Source organism: Haematobia irritans, chromosome 1 (assembly GCF_050003625.1).
Source record: "Haematobia irritans isolate KBUSLIRL chromosome 1, ASM5000362v1, whole genome shotgun sequence".
Classification (NCBI taxonomy): Eukaryota; Metazoa; Arthropoda; class Insecta; order Diptera; family Muscidae; genus Haematobia; species Haematobia irritans.
The window spans coordinates 232,228,722-232,254,388 of NC_134397.1; the positions used below are offsets into that span (position 1 = coordinate 232,228,722).

The 25,667-nt window shown below is 33.5% G+C and overlaps 1 protein-coding gene across 1 annotated transcript; it reads left to right on the forward strand.

Moving 5' to 3' along the window:
- Nucleotides 1–484: 484 nt before the first annotated feature.
- On the forward strand, nt 485–24,430 carry RPA1 (replication protein A 70). Its single transcript, XM_075306582.1, has 20 exons — nt 485–758; nt 877–1,115; nt 8,876–9,025; nt 9,103–9,165; nt 9,220–9,262; nt 9,329–9,558; nt 9,695–9,844; nt 9,913–9,955; nt 12,464–12,702; nt 14,928–15,063; nt 15,123–15,361; nt 17,701–17,854; nt 18,186–18,385; nt 19,326–19,528; nt 19,743–19,801; nt 19,882–20,123; nt 22,464–23,417; nt 23,487–23,739; nt 23,803–23,997; nt 24,068–24,430. Exons 1-20 carry the CDS (start codon nt 720–722, stop codon nt 24,179–24,181), a joined length of 3,945 nt encoding a protein of 1,314 aa, XP_075162697.1. The 5' UTR covers nt 485–719; the 3' UTR covers nt 24,182–24,430.
- Nucleotides 24,431–25,667: the final 1,237 nt, after the last annotated feature.

Genomic DNA, 25,667 nt, shown 5'->3' on the forward strand with positions numbered 1-25,667 from the left:
AGTATCGATAATGCTTCGGACTTAACTTATAGTGTGTCCAATATATGGGATATATTCGACACGAGCACTGTCATTCGGAATAATGCGCTTTACAGACTATCAGTTATTCCGGACGGAATGTCGGTGTTTGTAAAGAATCTTACAGTGTGTCGGATCGATACGACTTGTCGGCGATGACTAAATAATCGGTAAATGTGTTATCGAACCCATAAACATTCAGCAGTATCGATTATGCCTTCGGACTTAACTTATAATGTGCACAATATATGGGATATATTCGACACGAGCACTGTCGTCCGGAATAACTGATAGTCTGTAAAGCGCGTTACCGACATTATACAGCAATTTGTTTTATTTAGAGATACAGAGTTGTATCTACACTTCGAGAGAATATCAAGGTGAATACCGAATACCAACAACCGGCTTTTTAGTTACAGCACTGTTAACATAATGTAAACAATCTGGGCAAGGATAAATATCTTGTAATGGATTTTAAGAATTGTCTGCACATTCCAACTGTTGCTCTTCGAAAGACAACACGGACCATCCACAACCTAACGCAGAAGTGCCTTAACTATTTTTGTTGGCTTCTTGTTTCCTAGTTGATATTACTGGTGCCTGTAAATCTATAGCCCATATAATCTCTGCCTTTACGACGCTTTACACCGTTTTTTTATTCAAGTTCTAGTCCCAGTTCTTTGAATAAATTGTAAAGGACAATGGCTGGAATAGCTTCATTATCAGTGGGCGTTTTATCGGTAAGTGGCTTCTTATATTTTAGACTTTAAGTCAAAACCCTATGTTGGCATGCTGTTTATTTTCCCCTAATGTCTTATGACTGAAGATCTTTTAATAAATAAATATTTTTCATTCTAGCGCATTATGAATGGCGAGATGGTGGAATTGCCAGTTTTGCAGATATTAGGGGTACTACGTGTTGTTAGCGGAGAAAGCGAACGTATAAGAATTAAAATTTCGGATAGTAAATACTTCAATAGTTTTGCATTGCTAACTACACAATTGACGCCATTGTTCCAGGGAAAACTAGACAAAAATTGCATTGTTCGTTTGGATCAATACGTCACTACGGAGTTGGCGGCAGATTGTCCTCAAAGGTAAGAACTCTTCAATATTATTGGAAGCCATTTGATACCAACTTTTAAAAGCCAACTTGAACTCAACGATAGATAAAAAATTGCTCTGTGTACCGAGAGAATCTTGTTTTTGTCAAAAACTAGTGCTTTTCGATTCAGAGTTCTTTCAACGCTCGTTTATAAATCGTAAAGTATGATTTCATTAAAAAATAAGGTCTTCTGGCAAAAATATTTCATCTTTACTATATTTTTGTCAAATGTACAAAATAGAATTAGTTGTCCAAGGGTAAATTTTTTATAAATATTTAAATCGTTAGTTGCATTCCAGACGAACGATTTAACGCGTATTGATTTTGACGTTGACTAATAGGCACTGTGGTGCAATGGTTAGCATGCCCGCCTTGCATACACAAGGTCGTGGGTTCGATTCCTGCTACGACCGAACACCAAAAAGTTTTTCGGCGGTGGATTATCCCACCTCAGTAATGCTGGTGATATTTCTGAGGGTTTCAAAGCTTCTCTAAGTGGTTTCACTGGAATGTGGAACGCCGTTCGGACTCGGCTATAAAAAGGAGGTCCCTTGTCATTGAGCTTAACATGGAATCGGGCAGCACTCAGCGATAAGAGAGAAGTTCACCACTGTGGTATCACAATAGACTGAATAGTCTAAGTGAGCCTGATACATCGGGCTGCCACATAACCTAACCTAACCTAATAGGCATTAAAAGGACCATTAAATTCTCATAATGACAATTCAGCATTTGAACATTTCTATAAAGTTTTTCTCATTCATCATCATTTAGTTAATGTAAAATCAAATATATTTTGCACTGGACATTTTAAAATTCGATCTACTGGAAAAATACATATTAGCTTAGGTACTTGATGTTTCCGGTACAGTGCTGAATTAGCGAAAAGTTACAACTCGAAAATTGAAACAAATTACACTCATTCTCTTATGAATTTTGAATAATATTAAATTTTTTGTCTAATAAATCTAATGCAGACAAGTCATAAAGGGTGACTCGCATACTACAGGTACATTTGCACAGGGGTACATTTTTATTCTGAGCATCATTCTAAAATGTATTTGTAAATGTAATCGATATGTTGACAATTTCACTATTGTCAATACACCTGCATTGAAGGGATGCTTAAGTGCATTAATTAATGATTTTAGAATTAGAAAATCATACATACTATGATATCAGGATGCGATCGTATAAGTGGCTTAATAAGCTTGTACCTGAAACGACGTCTTTTTTTAGTGATTGGTTACACAAACAAAAGTATCTAGTGTGTATTAGCCAAAAAAAAGTGACAGAGCTTCGAAAAATTTTACCTATACAAAAGTTAGATTTTTATGCTGAACACAACTCTAAAATGAGTTTTTAAATGTAATCCATACGTTGACAATTTAATGCAACTGTATTGATTGGATTCTTAATTGTGCTCCTTAAGGATTGTAAAATTAGATAATCACTATACGTACGTATTATGGAATCAGAGAGATTGTACCTGAAGCGCCTTCGTTTTTAGTGATTCGTCACACAAATAAATTTATCTAGTATGTATTAAGGATTGTGGAAAAGACTATTCGTACGTAGTATGAAATCAACAAGCATGCGATCCTATAAATGGCTTAATGAGATTGTACCTGAAACGACTTCGTATATTAGTGATTGGTCACACAAACAAAATTATCTAGTGTGTATTAGCCAACAAGAGTCACAGAGATTCGAAAAATTTAACGTATACCACAGGTACATTTTTTATTCTGAACATCACTCTAAAATGTCTTTTTGACACAATTTTTAATGCACTTGTATTGATGGGATGCTTAAGGATTGTAGAATCAGAAAATCGCTATGAAATCAGCATGTGATCATACATGTTGCTTACTGAGATTGTACCTGAAACGCCTTCGTTTTTTTAGTGATTGGTCACACAAACAAAATTATTTAGTGTGTATTAGCCAACAAAAGGTATTTGGTCGGTACATTTGCACATAGATACATTTCTTATTCAGGACATCAAAACTGTATTTCTTAATGTCTTCATACGTTGACAACATCATAGGTGTCAATGTACCTGAAATGAAGGTATGCTTAAATGTGCGCTTAAGGGATGTACAATAAGACAATCACTTTTCCTAATGTGAAATCAACATAAGTTGTTGTATTATTTGAAGCAATTCCCAAAACTGTACAAAAACAATACGTAGTGACTATAAAAATAACCAAACATATCTTGTGCTTGGAATTTCAATATACCCTCAATGCCTAATGAATAAATTATTACTTTGATGTTGGGTCTTTTGGGTTGGGTTTACGACCATCCTCGGATATCCACTTCAATTCCATTTCCACTAGTAACGAAAAATCCACGAACCTGACAATTTGGTGTCATGAATTCCAGGATATGTTCTGAACTTTTCTGTAATCAGCTGGGTTGCACAAAACACCAAAAAATCACTAGGGTGGAAGTCAAAATACATATGTGCAATCAAGAGACGTTTTAAATCATTCTTCTTTAAATATACATATATATTTTTTTAATAAAACTCATGCAAAATAAAAAAACACACACACACATTTAAAATTTTTATTTCAGTAATGTTTTAAGCAGAAATGCAACCAACCATCACGGGCATAATTTAACACGAACATTTCGGTGAATATGGAGTGTACACTGAACGGAAAAACATCATCGATATGATGATTTTCAGCATTAATTTGATGAAATGTTTCTTAGATTTTGAGCTTACAACGCATTTCATCATCGTAATGAAGAATTTTACATCAATTTTTCATCAAATATATTCATCAATTTAATGAAATAATTTCATCAACTTGAAGAACAAGTGTCATTTAATTGATGTATTTGTTTCTTCCTTTCGATGAAAAACTGTATTCAAATTGATGTCCGATAGTCTCTATACAATGAATATTCTGCATCATTCCAATGAAAGGTATTCATCAAAAGTACGTAATTTATTCATTAAAATTACATTACTTCAATGACTACATTGCATCAAACTGATATATATTCTACATTCAACCAATGAAACACTGATATCGAACTGAACTTTGGTTTCCGCCTTAGAAACTAGTTCTAAATTTTACAATATCCAATATAATTACAAATATTTTAAGTCAATTAGGAAATATTATTTTTTATAAAAAAATCTTAAAAATATTATTCACTACACTTGCGATTATTAATAGATTATAAATTTCAATATTAATTTAGATTTATGAATGGAAAAAGTATACATATGATATTAATCAAAACTTTACACATATATAAGACGTTTTCAACGTTTCATTATAGTATTAACATAAATATACTTATAGATGAGAAATCTTTTTTATTGGCCCTATTGTAATATAAACCATTATTATTCGCTTAAAATGATTGGTATTTTCGAAAAGTCTTTTGTTTTAGCTGATTTAATATTATAAAAGTACTCTTGGTCTAGATAAACATAATAATTGTAGTCACCATTTTCTAAATAGATATCTCCAATAACAAAAATAAAAGACAGTCATCCTTCGTCAAAATGACGACGATAAATTTTATTTTCGACGTAAAGTGTGTTTTGGTCGTTTGGAAAATGATACATTTAATTGTACTAATTCAATCAAATTATGAATTTTTGTTTATTATTATTTTAAAATAAACTGAGTGACATAGTAAACAAAAATTTGGTTATAAATTTTGTCCACGATGTAGTTAATAGTACAAAAAATAAGGATGACTTTCCAGGGCTAAAAAAAAATGTAAATGGTTGTCTACTTCTTGGATACTTTCTGCTAGAAATATTGACGATTCGTGGGAGTATTCTCCATACGTATTTTCCATTTTTATCATATCGGACGTATTTTGATGTTGGAAATAATAGACACCAAGTCAAACGCATCATAAATGACGAGGTTATAAAGGCAGATTTAAATATTAGTTATTTAATGATATGCATAATTGTACTAACTATTTTTTTATAACAAACCTGCGTTTGGCATATCAATTTTATCAAAACCCTATTTAATGACAGCATTTTTAACATAGTGTTCTTTCTCAATTAAATTGTACCAATACACTATATCAGTTTGGTTACCCAGTCTAATATTGGTGCGCAGTATTTATGCAGTACTCTGAAGTCCATGTTAATCTAAACGAAATAACAACATATACATGGAGTAAGAATATTAAATTAAGGTGAACGTTTAAATTTAGTTACTTACCAACTGTGCTCCTCGAAATTCTTTATACTGTGGGCCTAGGCCCTAAATATATCACTATGGTTAACGTGTTCGTCAAATATTTGATGTATTCAGTACGTCAATATCCCATCGTCAGATCTGTCGATGCGGTGGGAATTCAGTTTCTCATTCAGAAAAGGTTTTCTATGACGGGTACTTCAGCTAATTTTCCATGATGAGAAGTCTCTTCACAGTGCCTCTCGATGCTTTCTTCTTGTGGCATATACTTCTTGTTTACTATATTTTTTTCCAAATCGCTAAACTCGCAGGCCGTTGGAGTTTCTCTTGGAGCCGCAATGTATTTCTAAAAATATATGAAAGTTTGCAAGATGTCTTTTACAGGAAAATTTTGTGTGAATGCGCTGTTACATATCGTACACCTGAATGTATCACTATTTTGGAATCCTTTAAAATGTTTCTGAACGCCACAAATAATTTTATATATTACTAAAATTTCTAGAACTATATAGCACTCCGTTTAAACCTACAACACTTAAAATATCTCCAATGATATAACGGATTTTCTCAAAGGCATTGCTTTTGTGTGTGTGTTTTAGCAATAAAAGCACAAACAACTTTGCAACGCAACCAGTATGTCCCATTTGAAGATTTTTGTAGTTTTATTTTCTATTTTTCAAAATTTTAATTAAATCATCACTTAAAAAAGTTTATAATAATTAAAATATGTGGAAATAATGTAATTGTTAGAGTTTGTCATATATGGGGGGCGGAAAAATATAAATGAATAACATGTGTTGAAAAAGTTCTTCAATTTAATTACTGATTTCATTAAATGAATGAAAAGATTTTCATCAAAATGATGACCAAAAATTGATGTAAGTTTCTCCATTGAGTTGATGACGGTATTTTTCAACTGAAAACAGAAAACATCAAATTTCATCCGATTTCATAAAAAACAATGTAATCTCTACATCAATTTGATGAAGATTTTTTGATGATTTTGTTTCATTAATTTGATGATGTACTTTTCTTTCAGTGTAGTACACAAAAATCGTAGAATTGATTGACATTAACCTAATAGTGTATTTGCAAATATGGGCGATAAGTCCAAAGAAATATTATGAAAAAATATGATTCTTTTATATTTTGGGTGTCCATGCCTTGAAAAAAAACAATTGCACAAAAGGTTACCCATCCGTTTACGCATTAGGGACTTTAGAATAAATCCTTTTCCTACGTAAAATGAAAATCTCCTTGTCTAAATGATTTTATATCTGACCGGTCGCAAAGTATAGGAAGTAAAATTGATTTTAAATTCCAAAGTAGAATTTATAATTCCGAAGAAGTAGAGTTTGTCATTCTGTCCTTCACATTTTGAATTTCGACTTGGGATTTATCGTTGTGAAGAAATTAGTTTAATCCTTTTTCTATGAAACACTGATGTTTTTTTACCATTTTGTATACATTTTCCCATTACTTTGCTTCTAAACTATCGAGATGGAAATTCTGATCACGTTTCCTTATTTTCCATTATTTCCGTTTACTTAACAAAATCCATAATTTATCATCCAAATAGCCCACATAATAATCATTGGGTAGAATCACATTTTCCTAAAAAGTACAAAACACAAAAACCACTTTAATCGTTTTCCATTAAATTCGTTGACATACCAAGAGGAATATTAAAATATTCAAAAAGTCCTATAAAACTAATAAAATTGATATGAAATCTCTAGGATCATTTCACAAGTGAGCTCATACATGCTTATTTCGTTTCAATTTTTGTTGTTGTTCCACAACAGCCTATGTAAACAGTCTCATTGCCTTATACAATTCTCCAAATCTATATGAAAAATCCAAAACGGGGATTACGACAAATAAACATTGAAAGTAAACGTATACAATGCGCTAGTAATTTTATTATCTGACCTACACATTCAAAAAAAAAAAATACCAATTCAACTTGGGTACTTTGGTTTTTTGTATGTTTACATACAATAAGAAACACTTTAGTGGTAAAATTGAATCAAATTACACTAATTCTGGATAACATGGATTATTTATTATTCTTTGTCCGAAAACAAACATTAATGGATTGACAATGTGTACATTCACACATATGTTGTTCTGGGCACCCTTTAAAAATATTTAAGTCCTTCTTTTTGTAGATAATATGTATTATCGATGACAAAATTATGATATTTTCAAGTGTAGAGATAGCCTTCAACTGTTAAGTGTTTAGAGATACAATATTTGAAAAATAAATTATATATGTATTGAATTTCAAAATGGAGTTTGTCATGTCGAAGAATTTATCTTATTTCTCCAAATCACATCTTTGCGATGTCTTTCGAAAATTTATTGCCCGTATTAGCACCCATAACGCATACCGAATATAGTTTCAACTGGCTAAACACTTGCTATATATCTCACCCATTGGATTTGTAAATGAATTAGAATCACAGTATCAGTTCTCTTCGAAAGTGAGCCCAAATACTCATAAATGTGAGTATTAGGTTCGAGTTTAGCTGCTAAAATATATACTTGTGGAAAATTTTATTATAACTCTATGGTGGATGATCCAATGCAAAAATTGAAAATGTTTATTTTCGGTGAAATGTATTAATAAAGAAAAGCAACTGTTCAAAGTTCATTTGAATAGGGGATTCACACATATGGGTTCCACTGTGGATTCATATGTGTGGGTACAACTGTATATGGCGGACAACTTCAATTTCTCGAAATTTCCTTTTGTCCTTCAATTGTTTATTTGGAATAACGACTAGAAAAACTCCGTTTAGTGGGAAGATTTCATGCATTGACAAATGATCAAATGAAGTTAGTTAAATCTTGCGCGTCGTCCACATAAAATCGTTTTTCCCTCATTCTGCTCCCTCCGTCAAATAAAGTATCGGAAGTGGAAAGTGATTCTTTTTTTGTATAAACATTTATAATAAATAACAAACATATAACACTGAAAACATAAATGAAAGTGATGGACACATACAACATACAAATGAAAGTGCTGGACACATCATTAATCTAAAACTTAAATCTAATTAATCTAAGCTTAAATCTAATATTGCACAAATCCGTGTTTATATCGCACATTAAGTTCCTTTTACATTGCCCATGAAATTTCCTAATTTATATTGCACATAAAATTACTAGTTCTTATTGCACATTGAATTTTTATCACAGAGTGGATTATTGCACATTGTTAATAATGAATTTCTTCTCCTAATAAGTATAAGTGAATATTTCTAAATAATTTATTCAATAAAAATTTGTGAATACTAAAACTAATTCCGTCTTATTTCGAAAGGCAAAAAATAGAAATTAGATTGCGTGGTAAACAGTAACCGTGAAAAAATAGCCAATTTAGCGCGACAATGCCAACGTAATACTGGCCTTAAAGGATAAACAAAATTGTTAATTATTTCAGTACTGTAAATTTAATTTACAGTATATTCGAAGACAAACGTTTTTTATATAACCATTACCATCATATTGTTTATGTGAATTGTAAGGTAAACATATCATTTTTTCTTCTTCTAGACGTGCACTTATTATTGCCGGAATGACTGTACTACACAGTGGCGAACAAGTAAAGGAGCAAATAGGAGAACCTGTTTCATACATTGAGACTTTACCCCCAATTGTTCCTACTGATGCACCTAATACGAACGAAGAAAATCCCACACCTAGGTAGAAATATTATTTGCAAATTTAAGCATTTATTTTTGATCAATTATATTATTTTTTTTTTTCTCTGAATTATTTAGCACTTCTACATCGGAATGTCATGATGCCTCCGAAATGGGCGATAATAATAATCCGGAATCTAGGTAAAACACCAATATCGTTTCCGAATACAATAATTAATAAATAATTCTTTACAGTAAACCATCCAATTCTACATCATTATCTGTTGGTGTTATTGCGGTATGTAGTAGAAGTATAATTTTCTTTCAGTATAACCATTAATATTTCACTTTTAAAATTTCTTAGCGCATTATGTCTGGCGAAAGTGTGTTAAACCCTGTAGTGCAAATATTAGGTGTGAAACGTATGGCCGAACACTTAAGAATAATGATATCGGATAGTAAATATTCCAATAGTTATGCACTACTTGCTACACAACTAAACGCCAAATTTAATGAGGAAAACCTTAAAGACAAATCCATTGTTCGTTTAGATAAGTACATAACAACGGTGGTCGTACGCAGTATTCCGGCAAAGTAAGTAAATAATTATTTTTCATCAGCATCCCAAAACAGACAAGCAATGAATACCATCAAATATTCAGAGTGACATGTCACATAGTACTTTCTTACATTTTTTTATTAGTCTACCGTTTGATTTTTTTCTTTTCAGACGTCTACTCCTTATTTTAGGAATGACTGTATTGAATAGTGGCGATCAGGTTAAGGAGAACATTGGAGATCCTGTTTCATACTTTGAGGGTTTGTCCCAATTTGATACTACTGATGCCCCAAATACTAGTGAACCAAATTCGAATTCTAGGTAAAACAATTATTAGCAAATTCAAGTTTACTTTTTTCTATTTTTAATTATCAATTTTTTCTTTACAGTACAACATTTGATTCTAATTCATTATCTGTTGGTGTTATTCCGGTATGTTGTACATGTAAATTTTCTTTCTCACAGCACACAAAAAAAAATCTGATTCAATCGCGAAATTAATTGATCCATTTAATTTTTTAATGGAAACGTCTTCAATTACAGAAATGATAGTATCAATAATTTTTTGTTTCAACTAAAATATTTGTTGAATCAATTAAATTTTTAATTGAATATTTTTTAAAAATCAATTGAGATTTTAAATGGAAAAATTTTTCGTTTCGTTTTTTATACCCACCACCATAGAATGGTGACGGGGGTATAATAAGTTTGTCATACCGTTTGTAACACATCGAAATTCTTGATCAGGGAGAAATTCTAAGACGATATAACGATGTCCGTCTGTCTGTCTGTTGTAATCACGCTACAGTCTTCAATAATGAAGCAATCGTGTTGAAATTTTGCACAAACTCGTCTGCAGGCAGGTCAAGTTCGAAGATGGACTATATCGGTCCAGGTTTTGATATAGTCCCCATATAAACCGACCTCCCGATTTGGGGTCTTGGGCTTATAGAAACCGTAGTTTTTATCCAATTTGAATGAAATTTGAAATCTGGAGGTATTTTATGACCAAAAAGAGGTGTGCCAAAAATGGTGAGTATCGGTCCTTGTTTTGGTATAGCCCCCATATAGACCGATCTCCCGATTTTACTTCTTGGGCTTATAGAAACCGCAGTTTTTATTCAATTTACCTGAAATTGGAAATCTAGAGGTATTGTAGGACCACAAATACGTGTGCCGAAAATTGTGAGTATCGGTCCATATTTTGGTATAGCCTCCATATAGACCGATCTCCAGATTTTACTTCTTGGGCTTATAGAAACTGCAGTTTTTATTCAATTTACCTGAAATTGGAAATCGAGAGGTACTTTAGAACGGTAAAGAAGTGTGCCAAAAATGGTGGGCATCGGTCCATGTTTTGGTATGGTCCCCATATAAATCGGTCTCCCTATTTGGGGTCTTGGGCTTATAGAAACCGTAGTTTTTATCCAATTTGCCTGAAATTGAAAATCTAGAGGTACTTGAGGACCATCAAAAGGTGTGCCGAAAATGGTCCGTATCGTTCCATGTTTTGGTATAGTCCCCATATAGACCGATCTCCCGATTTTACATCTTGGGTTTATAAAATCCCTAGTTTATATACAATTTGTCTGAAATTGGAAATTTACAGGTATTTTAGGACCATAAAGAGGTGTGCCACAAATGGTGAGTATCGGTCCATGTTTTGGTATAGCCCCCATATAGACCGATATCCCGATTTTACTTCTTGGGCTTCTAGTATCCGAAGTTTTTATCCAATTTGCCAGAAATTGGAAATCTAGAGGTATTTTCGGGCCATAAAGAGGTGTGCCGAAAACGGTGAGTATCGGTTCATATTTTAGTATAGCCCCCACACACAAAAAAATATTTTTCTGATTCAATCACGAAATTAATTGATCCAATTAATTTTTTAATTGAAATGTCTTCAATCACGAAAATGATAGTATCAATCACAGTTTTAATTGGGCATAGAAAAAATCCTTGATTAAAAAATTAATTGATGTCATTAGCAATTTTCAATTAATTTTTTAATTGATTCAATTAAACATTTAATTGATTTTGAATGCAAACCCCAATTAATTTTTTATTTAAAAAGGTAACGATTTTCAACTACTTTCTGAATTGGCTTAGAATTTTTATTTTGATTAAGAAATGTTCATCACTTTTTTTAACTGACTTCGTCTTCTGAATTTGATTAAAAAGTTAATTCTATCAATTAATTTTTTAATTAAAAATTTTAAAATTTTCAATCATTGACTTAATTATTAATAATAATTAACCTAATGTTTCTACCTTGATTAAAAAGTTAATTGTATCAATTAATTTATTAATTGAAAAAACATTCAACTTCAATTAACTTTTTAATTGGAAATATTCTGGTGATATTTTTTTCTGTTCATAAGAACTATCTCCCGATTTAACTCCTAGGGTTTCTAGAAACCGTAGTTTTTATCCGATTTGCCTGAAATTGTAAATATTCTGGTATTTTAAGCTCACAAAAACGTGTATCGGATTAAGTTTTTATCGGTCCATTTGGTAATGCCTCCATATAGACCGACTTCACTTCTTGAGGGTACAGAAGGCGCACTGATCATGAAAATTGCTCGAAACTCAATGTAAAATTTCCAGATTTTACTCCTCGGGTGAAAATCTACAGATTTAAGATTTCAAATCAAGACGTTATTTTATAATTTTCTTGCACACTTACAAGATATGTTAATGATTCCTCTAAAACTCAAACAAAAATGGTTCTTATAAATCCAGAATCTGATATAGTCCTCATAGGTGAAATCTTTAAATTTATCTTCGGGAAGTGTCCTCAAGTCCTCCTGAAATTTCAAAGGAAACCCTAATATTTGGTTCATGGTGGTGGGTATTTAAGATTCGGCCCGGCCGAACTTACTGCTGTATATACTTGTTTTTCTGTGAGTATACCAATTTATATTTTGTTTAAATTTTTAGCGCATTATGGCTGGCGAAACTGTGGTAGACCCTGTTGTGCAATTATTGGGTGTAAAACGCATTGGTGCCCCACATAACCGCTGGAGAATATGGATATCGGATGGCAACTACTTCCATACTTTTGTAATGATTGCTACACATTTGAATTCCAAATTTAATGAGAAAAATCTTAAAAACAAATCCATTATTCGATTGGATAGGTACATAACATCGGTGGTCGGCAACGGTACTTTGTCAAAGTAAGTATATAATTATTCTCATCAGCATCCCAAAACCGACAGGCACTTTATACGATTATAATGGTTAGGTTAGGTATAGTGGCAGCCCGATATTTCAGGCTCACTTAGACTATTCAGTCCATTGTGATACCACAGTGGTGAACTTCTCTCTTATCAATGAGTGCTGTCCCGATTCTATGTTAAGCTCAATGACAAGGGACCTCCTTTTTATACCCGAGTCCGAACGGCGTTCCACATTGCAGTGAAACCACTTAGAGAAGCTTTGAAACTCTCAGAAATGTCACCAGCATTACTGAGGTGGGATAATCTACCGCTGAAAAACTTTTTGGTGTTTGGTCGAAACTGGGTTTGAACCCACGACCCTGTGTATGCAAGGCGGGCATGCTAATCATTGCACCACGGTGGCTCCGATTATAATGCATGTCACTGAGAAGAATCACTCTCTTATATCCCAAAAACATGTGACACTGAATTGGGTATTACTCGTATGGGTCATGGGTGCATTGGGTAACACACAGAAATGGGTCACTAAAATTTGTAGAAAATTTTACCAAAAAACTACCAAATAGAAAATTATTTTGCAGTTTTTGATAAAATTTGTGTGATTATTATAAAAAAAAATTCAATTTATTTGTGTGTTTAAATATCCCTTGAATTATAAATGTGAGGAAGTTTTAAATATGTTTAAAACTTCAAAAAAAATTGCTACTTCTACTAAAAAGAGAAAACTTGCCTACAATGGGCTTCGATAGTATGACCTAAAGAATTAATGAGAATTAACATTTTTAGGGGTTCCAAGAGATAATTTTGTCAAAATTTTATTACTAAACAAAAATTTATCAAAATTTTATTGCTACAGAAAATTTTGTCAAATTTGTATTACTAGAGAAAATTTTATCAAATTTTTATTCCTAGAGAAAATTTTGTCAAATTTTTATTCCTAGAGAAAATTTTGTTAAAATTATATTTCTAAAGAAAATTTGTGAAGTAGCACTTAGGTGGGGAGGAATATTTTGTAAAATCTACCAAAACATCAAGAATTCTACCAATCTACCAAACAGTAGGTTTAGGTTTAGGTTAGGTGGCAGCCCGATATATCAGGCTCACTTAGACTATTCAGTCCATTGTGATACCACATTGGTGAACTTCTCTCTTATCACTGAGTGCTGCCCGATTCCATGTTAAGCTCAATGACAAGGGACCTGCTTTTTATAGCCGAGTCCGAACGGCGTTTCACATTGCAGTGAAACCAAACATTAATAAATCTATAATTTTTGGTAGACCAACTCTGGCAACCGTGGTCACCATATTTGAGATTTGGTATAATGATTACCATTACCTATCTTGCATACAAAAGGTTATAGGTTCTGCCGAATAATCGATTAACTGGTAGGTAACGTAAAGTCGTTAACACTAGGCTTCGAAAAGCAAGTACTATCCTCTCATTTGAACTTTTATAGAAGTTCTGTGGGCGAAAGTTTCCTTTTCCCAAGATATATTTAGGAAGGTAGTTTCAAGCTATCAAGTGATTACAATTTTTTTCATTTGAGCAGAACTTTGATTGTCGGTATTTGCTTAATGACATAGGCGTAGCTAAAGGAGTTTTATGGGTTTGTCATCTCCTTTCTTCAAACTATGATTATATATCATTGAATTAAATATTCTGGTTTCTCAAGAATTTATTTTTTCTCTTTTTGAGGTATTTTCACAATGTGCACACATTGTAGCTTTTACCCCTTGTGAAAATGTTGCTAGCTACGCTTATGTTTAATTAACAAATGTGACAAATAAAAATAAGAAATCTAAATAAAATTATTTTATAAAAAAATTGAATTTTCAATTTGCTTTAAATTTATGACAGAAAAGAATCTAAATAAATTGTTCTCATAATTAATGGTAAGAATTCCTTTAATTATTCTTGCGAACCGTAACACATTTCCTCATGTTTCGATGCATACATCGATACATTTCCAGATTTCCTATATTTTAAATTTCCCACTCGTTCAACAAGTGGGAAATTTAATTCAATTTGACTGACAATCAAAGTTTCAATATGGCGACTGACATTTTTGTTTTTTTTTTTTTTTTTTTAATACTAAAACTACCTTACTAAATCTGCCTTGCCCTTTCCCTTATTATTTCAAAATGGTTCTTCATTTATTGAAAATATTTACAATAATGACAACTTCTATATACAATACATTTATTTATATTTATTTTCCCAGACGTGTACTAATTATTTTGGAAATGACTATATTGCATTCTGGCGATACAGTTAAGGAAGCAATTGGCAAACCAGTGTCATACACACAGCATCCTGCTTGTAGTGTACCATCGGTATTATCAGTTGGTGTTATTCCGGTAAGTGGAAGTTATTGTTTTTATTGTATGTTGTAATGATTATGTTCTTTATAATGCAGCGCATTTTGAATGGTGAGCAAGTGGAATCTTCAGTATTGCAGGTACTTGGTAAAATGTGGTATCGGATGGAAGGTAGAGATAGGATGCGATTAAAGATTTCGGATAGTAGGTATTTCTATACCTTTGTTTTATTGAGTACGCAGTTGACTACAGATGACATCGATGACATTTTGCTGCCAAATACAATTATTTGTGTGAATAACTACATAACCGAATTACTCAACGATGGTACCGGAAGGTGAGTATTGACTTTTTAAGCAAACCTTGTTGTTGTTGCTATTGGTACACAACCGATCTTTAGCGTGATGCATACCAGAGAAAAGTTTTAATAAACATCTAGTTCAAATTTCGTTTTAGCGAAAATATTGAATTTTTTTGGGTGGGGAAAATCGAACTTCAGAGTAAATTTGGTTTGGCTATAATGTAGTTGACCATGTATTTGTTATGGGAGCAAGATTTAATAATTGAAAATAGGATATTTCGTGCCTTATTGGAAAGCGAAAGAAATTTTCACTAAAGACCGAGAGGCAACTCTGACGGAAACTTCGTTTGTGTATCAATAACACAGCTTTCCCACGTATATATTAGGGCAATAAAATGTACACAATCGATACAAACATTAACGCCAAACATTAACATCACCAAGCTATGAAAAGAAAAAATAATTTATTATATATCGCTTAATATAATAAATTATTTTTTCTTTTCAAAATAATTTTTATTCACATTTACTTATAGACTAATTCTTGAACCCTTCTCTGTAAATCAAATTAAGGTTTTTTCCCAATTTTACCTACAAAATCGAATTTAATTTAATCAATATAGATAACATTCAAAAATAGTCTTTAATACTATATGTAAACCTACGAAATTTTGTATGAATAAAATGAATTTAATTGTAGGAGAAAAATGCATGTCGATAACAATGTGCTATAAATAGCTGAATTTTTGCCAGGTGGGGGTATAACCGGCTTTCAGTTTTACAAGCTCAAGATCGGTATATCGGAATGACTGTGCACTGCAAATAAACCAAAACTATGGTGAATTATCAAAGTATGTCTCCATATTTTCTTGGTCTATGGATATAAAGGGTGATTTGTTAAGAGCTTGATAACTTTTTTTTAAAAAAAAACGCATAAAATTTGCAAAATCTCATCGGTTCTTTATTTGAAACGTTAGATTGGTCCATGACATTTACTTTTTGAAGATAATTTCATTTAAATGTTGACCGCGGCTGCGTCTTAGGTGGTCCATTCGGAAAGTCCAATTTTGGGCAACTTTTTCGAGCATTTCGGCCGGAATAGCCCGAATTTCTTCGGAAATGTTGTCTTCCAAAGCTGGAATAGTTGCTGGCTTATTTCTGTAGACTTTAGACTTGACGTAGCCCCACAAAAAATAGTCTAAAGGCGTCAAATCGCATGATCTTGGTGGCCAACTTACCGGTCCATTTCTTGAGATGAATTGTTCTCCGAAGTTTTCCCTCAAAATGGCCATAGAATCGCGAGCTGTGTGGCATGTAGCGCCATCTTGTTGAAACCACATGTCAACCAAGTTCAGTTCTTCCATTTTTGGCAACAAAAAGTTTGTTAGCATCGAACGATAGCGATCGCCATTCACCGTAACGTTGCGTCCAACAGCATCTTTGAAAAAATACGGTCCAATGATTCCACCAGCGTACAAACCACACCAAACAGTGCATTTTTCGGGATGCATGGGCAGTTCTTGAACGGCTTCTGGTTGCTCTTCACTCCAAATGCGGCAATTTTGCTTATTTACGTAGCCATTCAACCAGAAATGAGCCTCATCGCTGAACAAAATTTGTCGATAAAAAAGCGGATTTTCTGCCAACTTTTCTAGGGCCCATTCACTGAAAATTCGACGTTGTGGCAGATCGTAAGTCTATTCATGATGAAATGTCAAAGCATACTGAGCATCTTTCTCTTTGACACCATGTCTGAAATCCCACGTGATCTGTCAAATACTAATGCATGAAAATCCTAACCTCAAAAGAATCACCCTTTACAAATTCGATAACGACGTCCTCGAAATTTTATGCAAGCAAAAATAGCTATGCATTTCTGTAATACCAGACACATTAATGTGTTCATTTTTGTACGCTGAAATATAAAAACTGAATGGATTTTTTGCTACTAAATATTCCAAGAGCTGTTGTCATCGATTGTTTACATAATGCGCTTTACAGACTATCAGTTATTCCGGACGGAATGTCGGTGTTTGTGAAGAATCTTACAGTGTGTCGAATCGATACGACTTGTCGGCGATGGCTAAATAATCGGTAAATGTGTTATCGATCTCATAAACATGCAGCAGTATCGATTATGCCTTCGGACTTAACTTATAATGTGCACAATATATGGGATATGTTCGACACGAGCACTGTCCTCCGGAATAACTGATAGTCTGTAAATCGCATAACACATGTATTGTAAAACTGCATTATCAACATGAAAACGAAATATCAACTAAATGTACATACCGGCGTTTATCTGCATAGTTTCTTTCTGTGATTATCTATTGAAAAGCAACTTTTAAATTTTAATTTTTTTTTATTTTCAGAATTGTACTGACCATTACGGGAATGTCAGTAAGGAATACTGCCAATGAAGTAGCAATGCAAATCGGTGAACCAGTTGCCTATAGTCCTGAAGTCAGCCCGATTTTTCTTTATAATCGCATTAAATATCGTTTCATCCGAAAGTTGTATAAGTTTTGATAAGCATCGACGTGTTTGCCGAAACACAATAAATAACAATAAATTGAACAAAACACAATAAACGCTAACAATAAATTAAGAGATTACTAATATTTTTTATCTTTCTTAATAAAAAATAACATTTATTTTCTATAAAACAAATGCATATGTTTTTTTTTTCATATATAAAACAACATGTTAACTGCTTAAAACTGTAACGAAATGAAATCTAATAAAATTTTCGCTACCTATAAGAAATGCATTGCTATATATGCTAACGAAAGTTACGTGGTGCGTTGTTATCGATTGTTTACACACAACAATAATTTTTGTTGCGAGCTGCATACAGAAAAATTTTACTTCGACTGAGAAAGCATTTTCAACCATGATATTTGTATTGGTCGTTGTCATCGATTGTTTACATGCTGTTTCCATGATAAGACCGGTATACATCGCTAATGAAATTTCCGCTATCTATAAGAATACATTGCTATATTTGCTAATAAAAATTTCGTCAAGTGCTTTTATCGACAACCCTGACTTTTTTAGGTCTGATATTGCGCTAGACATCATTTTCCATTTTTAAATTAAATCCCATACAAATGTGTATGCAGCATCCTTTCACCGACCGCCTTGCATACATAGGGTCGTGTGTTCAAACCCAGTTTCGACCAAACAGCGGTGCATTATCGCCTCTCAGTAATGCGTGTTTCAAAGCTTACTTAAGCGGTTTCACATTTACCGATTATTTAGTCATCGCCGACAAGTATCGATCCGACACACTGTAAGATTCTTTACAAACACCGACATTCCGTCCGGAATAACTGATAGTCTGTAAAGCTCATTAGACGGTCGGATAAACACTACGACAGGGGTTCGCCTATTTGTTGTGTGTTCGTTCAAGTTTTACCCTCACATTTCACGAACAATTATGATAACAACATGAAGAAATAAGAAGAAGCATAAACACAAACAATGAAGATGGACGAAAAGTTAGGTGTAAAGCCATTTTTTAATCGATTATTCACATTTTGCTCCTATTACAAAAACATGATAAACTGTGTTATCGGCACACAAACTACATTTTCGTTATATAGGCCTGTTGGCATTATCGCGATAAAACCTACGTTTTCTCAGGTTTCTCTAATTATTATTTTTCAATTATTGCTTTGGGTCATTTCCCATCAAGTTTTAATAAAAATTTGCAAAAAAATTGTAAGTTGATTGCGTTTTTACGGATTAATTTTCAAACTCGAATATCTTGTTTCAAACTCGAATATCTTGTTTGACATCTTGTTTCGTTCAGATGTTAGTTTGATTTCAACAGACGGACATGGCTAGTTCGACTCAGAATTTCACTACGATCCAGAATATATAGATATACTATGTGAGGTCTGGGTCAATGTTTAATGTTGTAGATTATAAAATATTTAAAATGTCGAGGGACTAGATTAACCAGTTATCGATATTTTAAATATAACAAAAATAGCAGAATTGAAATCAAAAAATTCAAGCTAAAACCTCGTATGCACCTCTACCGGAAATTTCGTTTGCGTGCCAATAACACAGTTCTGCAATGTATTTCCTATGGGAGCAAAATGAAAACAATCGATAATAACGCCTCACAAGTAGCTGGATCTAGGTCTAAAACAGCTAAATTGACATCACTTTTTAGCAACACTGCTTTACGGCGTTATTAAAAATACATCAACTTTGTGATCACTTCCCGCCTGATTTTAGTTTGATGCCAAAAACAGAAGAAGTAATCATTGTGCGAAAAGACAACCGCGAGATAGCATTGTTTAACTTATTGTCGTGATTAAAAAAATTACGTACGCTCGCTTCTTGTTTAGAACATTATAAATACTAAAAACTATTCCTATATTTAATATACAACACACCTAAGAAGAGAATTACCATAATAATATGCCTGGAATAGCTTCATTATCAGTTGGCGTCATACCGGTAAGTAGGAAAATTTTGATTTTGGGACATTGTGAAATACATCGATATTGTTTTTTTTTTGTTGTGTTATGTTATTCCAGCGCATTATGGCTGGCGAGGAAGTGGAATCGCCTGTTTTTCAAATATTAGGTGTAAAGCGTATTGCGGGCGGTGACAATGCACGTATGAGATTATTGATTTCGGACAGTAAATATTTCAATAGTTATGCGATGCTGGCCACGCAATTGAATCCCATGTTTGGTGAGGATAAACTAAAGGAGCATGCTATTGTTCGTGTGGATAAATACATAACGTCCGTGGTCAACAAAAACGATTCCGGAAAGTGAGTATTGATGTTTATTTCTAGTTATGTATTATGGTATATAAAAAGTGGGTAGTGAAATTCAGTTTGTCGGAAAAAAAGTATCTACGCATAAAAAGGCATTCTTTATTTATTGGAAAACGAAGAACTGTCAAGAAATTTTCAGACACTTTTTTTGTATCATTCATAATAGTCTCCATGCAATCGAAAATGAATTCCGTTTCCACTCGCAGTAATGATAAGGAAACTACACTTATACATGTCGAAACGACAGTGTGTTTGGCTGTGTGCTCAGTTTTATAGGAGTTTTGGCTTCTCTCAAATACAACCGTAGTAACATTTCTTCTGTAATTCCAAGCTCCGGCCGAGCATCACAGATGTGCTTAAATGTTCTGAAAATTTTCAATTCTAAATATTTAAGCCTTTTACAACTTCCCCCATACGTACCCAATCAAAACTGGACAAGTAGTTGAGGTGAAAACCGTCTTGCCAAGATCGTTTATACCATACCCCTAGAAATACTTGTATGCTTGAGAATAATGCATTTTTCTCAAAGGACATGACCATGAGAAAGTAAATATTTCCATTTAAGAGTAATTGCTTGCCAATTATTTTTTTTTTAACTAAGTTACCTCTAACCTATCACAATGGACTGAATAGTCTAAGTGAGTCTGAAAGTTAATCGGGCTGCCACTTTAACCTAACCTACCTCTAACATTATTGGGCAATAAACGAAAAAAGGATCAACTTCGGGACTGGTCCATACATATTCCCCGTTCCGATCGAAACGGAAGTGTCCGGCTACTTAAACATGAGTTTGCTATTGACGAGGTAAATTTATACCTTAGGCCACGACTTTGACTCATTCCAAAGAACGCATCCTGGGACAATTTAATATGACCATCACATAGACAGGTCGCAAAGAAGCAGTTTCCGCCTAACTATTAGGAACCCATTTAATTTTGAGCACCCGAAGGGAGGCACGTTTGAATATTTTGAACACAATATTATTTTGATAATTCTATTTCAGTAAATTCAGTTGAAAGCAAGAATTTACATAAAAATTTAGAAATTGCTATAAACTGGAGCACCGGTATGATTCCTGTGATAAGTCCGTCAATGGCAATTTGCACCAATTTCGCGTATGGTATTTGTTGCGCAAATATTAAAAAAAAACTATCTTCCAGAACAGAGTTTTAAATTGAAGAGAAAAACTAATATCTTGACTGATTTTAATTGAATTAAAAATTTTTAAATCTATACGTTAACCCACTAGTGTAGAAAAATAGTTTCTAAATCCTAGAATTTCTACATAATGTCTGGGTTATGATGTTTTCTTGGTGTAAATATTGATAGACATAAACGATATGTGAAATGTTTTTTTCATCTGATCAAGCAGTACACTGACGAAGACAAATCTGTGGAATTTTATATATAAGGGATCTATGTTATGTGATTATAAACATATATAACTTTTTTGTGCAGTGTCCAATTTGAAAAAGATCGGATAAAAAATAAACCTCAAGATCCAATATATGCAAAATTTGAATTTTACAAATTGTTCGGTAGACCATGAATATAAGTTCAAACACTGAGAGTATAGGATACCATTGTTATGCCATTTCTGGTAAATTTCGCTTTCCCCATTGAATGCTTCATCATATGTTGTATATCTTGGTGGGAGAAGGATTAACCCCATAGAAGCTGCACATAAGATACTGGCGGCCCATTATCGTGTGTTGTATTGCGTTAATTTTTAAGTTTGAGGAGATGAATGGATGAATTCCCTTCCAGTTTGCTTCTGATTCAAGTAGAGAAAACAAAGTGATACCATTCAATACACGAATTAGTGGAGTATAGCGTGGTAGAATTTTAGGAACTATTCGAGTGTGATACTTTTATCTAAAGGAGCGACAATATGATGTGAATTGTGTGGAATTACTTTGGAATAATTCACCTACTACGAGTAAAGGAAAATCTATGAACCGTTATCTTTTCTCTAGTCAGCAACCAAGACACTTGGCTTTGGATATCGTAGAGTAACTGTGCAAGGGTTTCTGGTGATTTCACATCCGGTCTATAAAACAGGCAAAACTAAGAAGGGAAAGATGTAAAGTCTTTCTAACATGAAAAAAACAAGGAACATATTACATATAGGAAAACCAACTAGTATCCATTTACTATATTGAATTAACTGTAGCAGTTGATAAAATTTGGAACAACATAAGCAGCGAGGAAATTTGATAGCATTTTGATCATCGTAAAGAAGATAAAATGAACTTATAAATGTAGACACATATTTTCCAAGTTGCTACACAATTTTCTTTTTTTTTTTAATTTTATTCACAATTTTTCTCTTAGACGTGTACTCATTATTTTGGAAATGGCTATTCTAAATCCTGGAGAACAAGTAAAACAAAAGATTGGAGAACCCGTTTCTTATACAGAGGCTGCATCAAATGCTAGCGCTCCCACAACCTCTGCTTCCAAACCAGTTGAAAATAAACCAAAACCAATGTATACAAATCATAATAATAACACTTTGGATCAGACCATCAATTCGGGATTGACTCATCCAATTGCTAGTCTTAGCCCATATCAAAATAAATGGGTCATTAAAGTCCGAGTCACAGCCAAATCTCCATTACGTACTTGGAGTAATGCCAAAGGTGAGGGTAAGCTATTCAGCATGGATTTAATGGATGACTCTGGAGAAATTCGTGCTACCGCATTCCGTGAGCAATGTGACAAATATTACGATATGATAGAGGTGGATAAGGTGTATTTCATTTCGAAATGTCAATTGAAACCAGCAAATAAGCAATTTTGCACTCTGAAAAATGATTATGAGATGACTTTCACCAGTGATACCGTAGTCCAGTTGTGTGAAGATGATGATGGAGGCATACCAGAAGTTAAATACGACCTAGTTCCCATATCCCAAATTGCAAATATGGAACCCAAAGCTGCGGTAGATGTAGTTGGTGTTTGTAAGGAGGTTGGAGAATTGCAAGTTTTTACATCTCGCACAACAAATAAAGAATTCAAGAAACGTGATCTCACATTGGTGGACACAAGTGATGCTGCGGTAACCCTAACCATATGGGGTGATGATGCAGTCAATTTTGATGGTCATGTACAGCCAATAATTTTGGTAAAAGGTGGTCGCATTAACGAATTCAATGGAGGAAAATCTATCAGCATGGCTAATGGATCGGTAATCAAAATTAATCCTGATATACCAGAAGGACACAAGCTTCGTGGCTGGTTTGACAATGGCGGTGGTGCTAATATAACAAATTCTGTGTCAGCAAGGTAAATTCAATTAAACAAAGGATAAAATAATCGCGCAAAATTAACTATGTGGTCTTATATTTATCTCAGAACTGGTGCCGGGGGAGGTTTCTCTACCGAATGGCGCACATTCCATGAAGCTCGTAATTTGGGAACTGGTGATAAGGCAGATTACTTTCAAACCAAAGCTGTGGTTCATTTGGTTAAAAGCAATAATGCCTATTATAAAGCATGCCCTCAAGCTGAATGTAATAAAAAGGTTATCGATGAAAACAATGGCCATTATCGTTGTGAAAGATGTAATGCAGTATTCCCCAATTTCAAGTATCGCCTGTTGGTTAATGTAATTATCTAGAACACAAAACAAAAAATATACCGAATATAAATAACATGTCATTGGTTTTAGATGAGCATTGGTGACTGGACATCAAATCGTTGGGTTACATGTTTCAGCGATATCGGTGAGCAGTTGTTGGGTCGTTCGGCCCAAGAAATTGGAGAAGCAATGGAAAATAATCCAGCAGAAGCTGAGGAAATTTTCACTTCAATAAATTTCCATTCGTATATTTTTAAATTGCGCTCAAAAGTTGAAAACTATGGGGTAAATATATTTCATCACGTATATTTTTTTTTTTAATTCCTCTAATCGTTTTTTTTTTTCACCATCATAGGATATGAGCCGTAGCAAGCTAACTGTACAATCGGCTACTCCAGTAAACTTCAAAGAATACAACAAGTATTTGATAAATAATCTCAAAGAATTAACTGGTATTAATAAGGTTTAGTGGGTGGCGTTAGTTATTGTTTTATCGATGAGAATTTATAAGATCCTATATTTGTATTTCATTTATAATTGAATGATCCAAATTGTATGTGTTTATTGTTTAATCGTAGTTTTAAGAACCCTTATTTGTTATCTACCCAAAAATTATACATTTCTGAAGAAATCCACACCCTGGAATTTCTTACATTTTTTGATATACATCCTTATTCGGCATCAATATTCTTCAATAAAAGATATTTACAATCTAAAACTTGTTTATATTTTATGCACACTTGAGGAGAGTTCGACCCAACGTCACTCGGCCATCTTGGTAATGGTCGGTCGAATCCGAAGATTTTAAACAATTTGGAACTGCCGGTTTGCGATTCTAAAAGAAGAAATTCATCTATCATATTTTAAATTTTCGTCGGCTGTTCGGAAATTTTGTACTAATATTTTACTTGGCCAAATTTTAGCCGAATCCGCTGACCCAAGTCGTCAGAAAATGTCCATCCAAAAAATATGTTTTCTCGAGACTTATAATAGGTTTCTTGATATTTTAACTCACGAAAAGACGCTGAAACTTCATCTGATTGCGATCAAAATGGTCTTACGAGGGTTGCCCTTTATATTTCGGATCCGGGTTTATCGATGGCATGGTGAATTCAATCGAGTGGAGAATTCATTAGTGAGACCAGCATACATTCAATATTGCATAAACATTTGACCGTCAAAAAAAAATGTTCACGTTGGATACCACACAATTTGTCAATCGCTTAGAAGTAGGCTCATGTCGATTGGTCGAACGAAATGCTCCAAAAACCGCGGTACCTCGAAGCTCGTCTATGGCATCGTGCCAGGTGATGAATCATGGATTTTCGCATATGAGCCCGAAACTAAACAGCAGTCGACTGTATTCAAGGTGAGTCGAATCCAACAAAAGTTGCTCGCGCACGATATACTACCAAGCAAATGATCGCCTATTTATTGGAAAAAAAAAACTGGACATAGCTGTCAATTCTGAGTGATACGCAACCATCTGTTTTCCAGTTGTCTTCCAAGAAATCAGAAAAACCAACCGCCGAAGATGGATCACTTGTCACCACCATAATAGAGCTCTCACACATCGGTTCAAACAAACGAATTTTTGGGCACTCATAACATCGATTTGATGGGTAATCCTGACTTGGCACGTAAAACATAAAATGAGATGTGAACGCTTTTCGACACCTGAAGAAGCGGTTTATGCGTTCAGAATGGATGTCTGGGATATATCTCAATCAGAGGGGCAAAAGTGCTTCGATAATTGGTTCAAACGGTTCATGAAAAATTGTACAAATGGGGAATATATTGAAAAATAATAAATCGACTTTAGAGTCGTTTATGAGAACATATTACACTATAGCGAATTGCTCCTACAATAGTCTTCCATTAGGCGTCGAAGCTAAGTACTTACGAATTCATCCTTAGGTTAGGTGTAGAGGCAGCTCATTACTATCTGCTCTCTT